General features: G+C 40.1%; 1 protein-coding gene across 2 annotated transcripts; it reads left to right on the plus strand.

The window, feature by feature from the left end:
• Positions 1-193: 193 nt before the first annotated feature.
• On the plus strand, positions 194-7,717 carry LOC103359383 (melanocyte protein PMEL-like). Of its 2 annotated transcripts, none has more exons than XM_008284707.1 (11): positions 194-327; positions 1,521-1,616; positions 1,716-1,862; positions 2,379-2,513; positions 3,765-3,926; positions 4,500-4,784; positions 4,865-5,731; positions 5,831-5,995; positions 6,102-6,204; positions 7,329-7,534; positions 7,623-7,717. In XM_008284707.1, exons 1-11 carry the CDS (start codon positions 276-278, stop codon positions 7,715-7,717), a joined length of 2,313 nt encoding a protein of 770 aa, XP_008282929.1. In that variant the 5' UTR covers positions 194-275. The 2 variants fall into 2 exon arrangements, with proteins under 2 accessions (XP_008282929.1, XP_008282930.1); XM_008284708.1 differs by having other exon boundaries at positions 5,834-5,995.
• Positions 7,718-8,641: the final 924 nt, after the last annotated feature.

The following is an 8,641-nucleotide window of genomic DNA, read 5'->3' on the forward strand; positions in this document are numbered from 1 at the left end:
AATGTCAAAAGGTACGAGTAAAACCAAACAGTTCCGGCAAAGCACAATGAAAGTTAACAAAACTATGTTCCTCCTGATCTTGGTGGGGGTGGTGCCAGTCTGCAGGCTCCCAGTGATGTCAGAGGTGAGAAGAAACTTTATGGTAATTCAGATTCGAGGCCTTCTTAAAGAGAGTGAGGAGACATTCGTTAAGTCTGTGTGGGAGTTTGCGTTTGGGGTTCAGGACTGCAGGGTGAGGATCGGGGCTCAGAGACAAACAAACAACCGACCACAGGATGAGGAGTCTAGTGCTACTTGTTTTGGCTTTTACCTCGGCCACTGCTATAAGTGAGTACCTGAAATTACAGAAGACTTCTTTTTAACATTTGTTTTCCTTTTCTTTGAATCATATCCATTGTGTTACAGGTGCATTTTGTTCAACAATAAATGTATTCTTTTATTTAATCTTCTCTAAATAGTCACATAAGTTAAATTCGTGGATTTTTTATGCATCTTTTTCGTCTTTTTTTGTCAGAGAAACTACAATAAATAGCAGTTTTCTGTTGCACCTGCAACTCGTATAAAACATCTAAAAGAAAAAAAGGAAATCTGCAAAGTAATGAAATGAAATGATCTCACCTTAATTATAGATTTTGTCTCTTGTTTAAGAAAACCAAACTGTGGCAGCCGAATAAGTGTCAAAATTATTTGTTTCGATGGAGTCATTTTTCTCTAAGTTATGCTTGCTCTTTGTAACAACCCAGAAGTATATCATTTGAATTACTGCGACTAAAGCAAACCAAAACAAACTTCTGCCTCCTCATCAATTCCAAGTCAGCGTTTCTTGGTTTGGATAACAAATTAAACAGCCATTTCACGCTTGTTTCATGCTAACACACTCCACGCTTTGTTAAAATGAGGGAAGACGGATCAACCTTGACGTTTTAATTTTACGCCACTGAAGTGTTTCTTTTACCAATCTGCATTCACGAGCATTAACTGAATTAATTTCCACTTTGTGGGCTATAATTCAGAAAACCGTCGTTCAAAATGGTATTTTCTTTTCATGCAAGAAGATTTGGAAATCATTAGTCATGTAATAGTGGGGTAATATCCCGCAGTCTTTTTCATATCCGCTCACACACACACATAACTAGCTGGGAAAAAAAAATCCAGTGTCTGGGAGCCTCATTCCTCTCACTGGGATTACTGATGCTGCTGCTCAGCTGATAGTCACATGAAAGGGATTGGGGGGGATTGCAGGTCGTGTGACTCCTGCCGCCACCGCCAGGAACCCTGACACTCCTCACCCCCGACAGCAGCATAAGCACGGGCCTGCTCTCGTTTACATAAGCAACTCTTACATTTTGTTGGTTATTACATTCATTTCATGACTACACTGTCAAAGGTCACACAACTTTAACTCTATATTCCTTCAGCTGTTGCTTCACTCAATGCTTTTATCAGTTATGTATGTTGCTGTGGATTCTTGGAAGATGCTATAGCTTCCCTTCCTGAAGAGTTGTAAAACTTTCTTGCAGGACAAAGAAGTCAGTTCACACGTTACCGATCCTGGAACTCCCGGATGTATCCGGTGTGGAAAGATGGAGACCAGAGATTCAGAAACTGTTGGTCTGGTGAGGCTCGGTCTTCTCCTTCTGGAAACTAAAGTCTGCCCATTCTTTCTGTCAATCTATCTAAATATGTGAAAATGGTGTGTGGTGTATTATTTTCAGGTGGTGAAGTAACTTTTGATCTGAAGAATGACGCCCCCACCCTGACTGGAGCAAGAGCAACCTTCAATATTAATCTAAATTTCCCACCGAACCAGACAGTGCTCTCTGACGGACAGGTGGTCTGGGCGCAAAACTGCACCATCGATGGTAAGATTACTGATAGAAATGGTACACTGGAGGGCTGATACTGCAGTTTACCATGGGGACCTTCTATGGATTGATCAATTTTGTTTTTTGGTTTTTTTAAACAAATGCTCAAAACAAGAAGCAGATACAGAGGACAGTAACACAGAGATGACAGCAAAATCTTTGATGAGCAATGTGCTGTAATCCTAATTTTTTGGTGTATGGTGCCATCCATACAAAAACAAATATTAACTTTTAGACTTTTTAATGTATTTTTTTTAACAGAATCCCCACATAAGAAGTTCGTACCCTTTTTTTAAAAATATAGGTGAATTATAGATATTTATGAAATATTTTTATATTAATTACCAATTAAACCAAGTCCAATTAATTACAAGCAGTAATCCAGTGTATTTTCTTCTTTTCTTTTCTTTGTATTATGATAAAATACAGCTTATTTTCCCTCTAGTTGGTCATGTTAATATGCAGATGCTTATGATTGCCGCCTGTGTGATCGATGCTTGCTGTTGTTTTCAGGACAACAATATCAGCAGGGTCAGGCTGTGTATCCAGACCAGGACCCCAACATGAGTGGAGTTTTCCCTGACGGCACACAGTTCACCAGGAGCCAGAACAGGAAGCCCCGCTATGTGTTTGTGTGGAAGACATGGGGTAAATTACTGTTCTTCTGTTTGAAGCACATGCTGCTTTTCACCAGTATTGTGCGATATATTGTGGTTGTAACACATGAGGTTGATATAGTTCCCAAGTACATTGTAAAAGGAAACTTGCAGGGGAAAAAAAACAAGTCTTCAAAATGCAACAACAACAACTATGTAGCTTTACACAAATCAAATCTTTACACAGAAAAAGAGGAGATCATTAAAAAGCTTTTAAACTCCTATACACATGCGTAAGTCTCTCCTCAGGCCATATCGCTGACAATAAACAGCAAAACCTTCTTATTAAACCAAGTGTCTGTAATCATCTCTCATATTTTAGACTAAAAACATTATTATGTCACACCTTGTAAGAAATGCATGATGGCTTTGATGTCAACATTTACTTTGGTAAAATTATTATTTAAGGTAAGCAGTTTGTTGGTCAGATCATAAGAGCTAATTTGCTTCACAATACAAAACTGTGACCATAGCAGTGCACTAAAACACTCTGAACTTTTTAAGAAATTGCTAAAATTACATCATTTTTTCCAACCAGAATCTGTAAAAACAGAAACAATAATCAGATTTTCAACTTTGTTACAGTCCTTGAACTACTTATCTGTGGCATGTACCGGTAGTTCCATCATATAAACTAACCAGATCTGAGCTTAAATATTGATATTTTATGAAATTGCGTGCCATGTAAAAATTTGCCGAAAAGCAAGCCATTTGTACAAACCAGATTCTGTAAAAAACACAAAAAAAATCGGCTTTCCCTGCAGCCATTAGTGACTCAGCTGCAACCAACAGTCATGATCAACAGTCAACAGTCAAATATTTCAGCTAAACTGCAGGCTGTGTTTGCTCAGAGCAGAGAGGAGAGAAGTGTGACCAACAATTTATATGAAAATAAATAGAAGTCGTAAAATATCTAGAGTATGTAGAATCACTATTTTTCCATCAGTATGGGTAAAGCCTTTGGGCATTCAGGAAAATACTGTGCATGCTGCTTCTAGGTTTTTATTGTTGTTGTTGTTATTATTATTATTATTGTTATTATAGAATTTTTTTCTCTCCTGTTTTTATGGTACTATTTTTATGGCATTTTAACTGAGTCATACTGCATGGATTTGCTGTTTCCACAGACGTGTAGGACAGTGTAAAATGAGCCCACAGTCAGTTAATATATGACGGGAGCAAAAAAAACCCAAAAAAAAAAAAAAACTGCACTCCAAATAATCCTAATGTTACTGTATTGAAGGGCGTTACTGGCAGGTGGCAGATGGACCTTCCTCCTCGCTCACCATCGGCACAGACAACGTCCCTCTGGGCTCCTACAACATGGAGGTCGTCATCTATCACTGCCGCGGCCAAGACAAGTTCATCCCCCTTGGATATGCCTCCTCAGTCTTCACCATCACAGGTGATTTCTAAGCTCCAACTTTAGGAAGAAGATTCTACGACATTTGTCTCCCCCATCATAACATCTCTATATTCTATAACAATGTTGTATTCAGCCTTCATTGAGTCAGTCCTAACTTCTGCAGTTATTTGCTGGTACGGGATCCTTATCATCACTAATAAAAATCAACTGAAGAGCATTGTCAAACTTTGCCAAAAAAAAACACTGTCAGTAGCCTGCAGCAGCTCGACAATGTTTATCAAGTAAGAACCATTCAGAGGGCAACGGTCATCTTAGCCAACCCACACCACCCTCTGTATGCTGAGTTTCGACTTTTGCTTTCTGGAAAGAGGTATTCCTTCCCGAAGAGGGCCAAATCAAGAGATACCTCAGATCCTTTGTTCCCTCAGCTGCAGGGTTTAGCTTTAGGCTTGTGTCCTTGCACCGTAGGCTACATACATGGTCATGATCAGTCACCTGATGACATTTATTATTTATGTGTATGTTTCTATGGATTGTACTGTACTGTTTTATGCCTAAATTGGGACAATGAAGACTTTCTAATCTAATGTAATCTTTTTCTTCCATCATCAGACCAGGTTCCCTTCAGCATATCACTTGCCCAAGTCAATGACGTAAACCAAGGCGACCAGAACTTCATCCAGAACCAAGCCATTGCCTTTACCGTCAACCTCCACGATCCCAGCCAGTACCTGAACAACGCAGACATCAGTTTCAGCTGGGACTTTGGTGACACCAGTGGAACTCTGATCTCCAGAGAACGCACCGTCACACACACATACCTGGCAGTTGGCTCCTTCAAACCTCAGGTGGTTCTGATGGCAACCATCCCCAATGGCTGTGGAAACCCCACTGCTGGTAAGATGTTAACTAATTGCTTCTTTTTTAATATCTACATGTATGTCGTTTTGCTCAGCAGTTTGACACTTTTCTTGCAGTTGTTCCCATTGATGCCTCTGCTGTTCCGGCAGTAGTTGTGATGCCCGCCACCCCTGCAGCTGTCCCTGCTGTACCAGCCGAAGGAGGAGATGCTATTGCTCTGGATGTTCCTGCCTCTGATGCCACTCCAGTTGCTGCCTCTGTGCAGCCTGCCGATGCGGCCACAGACACAGAGGATGGAGAAGCAGTCGTGGATCCCAACGCAGAGGCTGTAGAGGTCGCCTCAGTGGCCCCTGCAGTAGATGCAGCTGTGGTTCCAGCAGAACAAGACCCCGCCAACACTGCTGCTCCCGCTGCAGAAGGAGATGTTGCTGCAGAGGAAACAGAAGCTGCAGCAGGAGAAGGAGCTGTTGTTGCCTCCATTGCACCTGCAGCTGAAGAGCCAGCACAAGCTGATATAGATGCTGCAGATGACACAGCAGCAGTGACAGATGTCGCTGCAGAAAACGTGGCTGTGATTGATGCCGCTGCTTCAGTTGCCCCTGTTGTGGAAGGAGAAGAAGTTGCAGTTGAGGTTGCCGACACTGTCACCGTTGCCCCTGTGGCAGATGTAGCTGCAGAGGAAGAAGGCGAGGTGACTGCTGATGCTGATGCTGCTGCTGCTGATGTTGCTGCTGATGTTGCTGCTGCCGATGCTGATGTTGCTGCTGCCGATGCTGGTGTTGATGCTGCTGTTGAAGCTGCCGAAGCCACCGTAGAAGTTGTCCAAGCTGAAACAGAAGCCCCTGCTGATAACATTGTTGCTGCTGCTGCCACTGAACCCACAGCTGTAGAGGAGGCAGCAGCAGCAGTTGATGCTGCAGCTGATACTGAGGCTGAAATAGTGGAAACCGAGAACGAAGTTGCAGCAACTGCAGCTGCTGCAGGTGAACATTTACTGCAACTGTACACAAACTAAAGATGCTGATGGCTCTTGTAACAAAAGGTATTAAGATCAATTTTCTATTGTTCACCGGGTCAACTAGCAGGTGAAGAAGAGGCTGCTCCCGCTGAAGGTGAAGTTCAGGCTGAAGTGGAAGCTGATCCAGCACAGGTTGCCCTCGTCGTGGCTAAAAGACAAGCACCGGAGCTGACGGCTGACTGCACGGTCTATCGTTATGGCTCCCTCGCCACATCTATAGATGTTGTCCGTAAGTCAATACAGTTTCTGTTTTTATGTAAGTTTGTGTGGTTTAATAGAAACAGTTTGGTTTAATTGTGTTCAAATCTCTCTTTCGTCTTCATTCAACTCTGCAGAGGGAATTGAAAGTGTAGAGATTGTCCAGATGTTGAGTGTTGTATCGATGGCGACTGAGGTGGAGCAGAATGCTGTGGACGTCACCATTACCTGTCAGGGAAGGTTAGTAGTGACATTTATCAAATAACTACACAAGCTAGCTTAATAGCAACACAGTTGGAGTTAGTTTGGTTCACTCATTGCCTCTATTCAAACATGTCATAAGTAAAGTAATCAGTCAACATTGTGCAACAGCATTTCTACCATGAAACTGCAGCGTACCGATGACACGGATTCAGACTTCCAAGGTTTCATAAGTAACAAACCTCAGGAACAAATCGGTGCAGTGTTCTGTATCAATATTGTTCTTCAGACTCGATTTCCAGTTCGAACATCAATGGCGAATTACTCCAGTATTACTAATCTTCACTTTGTGACATAGAGCAGTTTTACACTGTTTGAACTGTAGGTGAGCTGGTGTGTTCGAGCTGCAGCGAGTGGGGAAGGTTTGGTTAGACAGAGTGGTGGGAACTTCCTAGATCTGCACATTTTAAAGGAGACAACAGTGAAGAGTTACATTTAAGTCATTTTTAGGCAGGAAGGGATTATTTTCAAGGAAAAACATCTAAATATGTCACTTTGATCCAAAAAGATGAGATTTTAGGGATTAAATCAATGACCAGAGAGGGACTTTAAATCAGCTACATCTAGTAGTCAGTAATCAGAACTGTTTGTCCAAAACTTGAAACACATGCGATCCAAAGTATTGTTGATCTATAAGCAGGCTCTCTTCAATTCTTCAATACTCAAATTACAAATGCAAAAAACACCTGTAGAAAAGCAAGATACAAAAACTGACTGAGACCTTCTGTGCCTGTGATCATTTTGTGTAATCGTCTTAATTAACGTTGCACAGATTTACAAAACCACTGTTATATTATCAACACAAAGGCCACTTTATCATGACGTCCTATGTGTTAACACAGCACAAATTCCAAAATGGTAATAAAGTTAGAAAAAAAAGTGGTCTTGAGACTATTAAACTTTTAGAATTTCATTTAAAATTCTAATATTTAATATAAAATGTGTATTTAATATTATAATCTTCTAGTTGGCTCATAAGAGGATTGGATGTTTAATTTCTTATTGGGTATTACATTTAACAAACATATTTATGAAAGTAACAAATGAAGTTTGATTCTTCTCCTTGTATCAACATCTCTGCATTGTCACTCTCCTTCCTGCAGTTTGCCCAGCGAGGTCTGCACTGTCATATCTGATGCCGACTGTATCACACCACTACAAACCATCTGTAATGCAGCCACACCCTCCCCAGACTGTCAGATGATCCTTCGTCAGTTCTTCAATGACTCTGGAGTTTTTTGCCTCAATGTCTCACTGACTAATGATGTCAGTCTCGCTGTGGCAAGTGCAAGAGTCAATGTAGCATTAGGTGAGTGTAAGAATTAATTAATAGGCACTGAAATGAATCTGTAAGATTATTTTTTTGATCTCATTTGTACATTGTGATTTCATTGCAGCCTCCGGTGGTTCCCCAGCTGGAACTGCTGCTACAGTTCTGGGTGTTATGGTTCTCGCCTGTGTCGTCTGCTGTGTTGGTTTGATGTACAGGTGAGTAGCCAGCTAATTAGACATTAACTTAAGGACAAGAACTAAAGCAAAAACAAGAACACCATGAGTGAGGAAAACTAGATCCCGAAAAACACAAATGAAGTTGCAAGCATGAATGCTGCAATTACCGGAAATCATTTTTGGGGGGATTTCATTATATAAAATAGTTATTACTACATATATTCACTAAATATTAATTAGTTTCAGACTGATTCTAGGTTAGTCTTACAGTGACAAAAAATATTGTACTTAATAAAATACCTGCTCAACTGATTAAAATAACTTTTAGAAATTGCACTTAAGCACAGCTTTTCCCTACTCTGAGAACAATAATGGTTCGTAAACGATTCCTCAGAAGGCTCTCTGATTCTTTAAAGCGCCATCACTAATTAAAGAACCTTTTTATTTCGCGAATGGTTCTTCATGTACATTACGTGGTTTTTAATAGTACTAAAAGGTTCTTCATTTTTAATGGAGTTTTGGTTTGGTGACAGATAATGGCATAAAATTAGGGTTGGGACTAATCTTTTTTTTTTTTTTTTTTTTTTTTTTAAACGTCATAGATTAATCACCTGGTCTGTTAATCACAAGAAAACTGTGAGAAATCCCCACAACAACTTCCCAAATTTTAAACAGATTTTAAGTGTTAATCTGTCTAATGAACAGTCCAGAACCTGAATTGTTAAATTTATTATCATGGAAAAATGTGAAATGCTGAAAATTCTGAAATTTGACTTTCTGCTTAAAAATTACTTAAACCATTATCAAATCCTATTATCAAAATAGAATGACGGTCCACAAACAACTTTTTAAATAGTTCCTTAAAGAACCTATTGTTGATAAAGTTCTTTGGTGCACCATTTATGACGTCCTAAGGAAACATTTTTGTTTATTCCTTAAAGCATCTTTAGGGGTTGTTTAAAAAAAA

The sequence above is a fragment of the Stegastes partitus genome, unplaced genomic scaffold (assembly GCF_000690725.1).
Source record: "Stegastes partitus isolate 25-593 unplaced genomic scaffold, Stegastes_partitus-1.0.2 Scaffold368, whole genome shotgun sequence".
NCBI classification, from domain to species: Eukaryota; Metazoa; Chordata; class Actinopteri; family Pomacentridae; genus Stegastes; species Stegastes partitus.

Coding starts and splice junctions, on each gene's coding strand:
- LOC103359383 (XM_008284707.1), top strand. CDS start 276: ATGAGGAGTCTAGTGCTACTTGTTTTGGCTTTTACCTCGGCCACTGCT. Junction 328..1,520: donor TACCTCGGCCACTGCTATAA/GTGAGTACCTGA, acceptor ACTTTCTTGCAG/GACAAAGAAGTCAGTTCACA. Junction 2,514..3,764: donor GTTTGTGTGGAAGACATGGG/GTAAATTACTGT, acceptor ACTGTATTGAAG/GGCGTTACTGGCAGGTGGCA.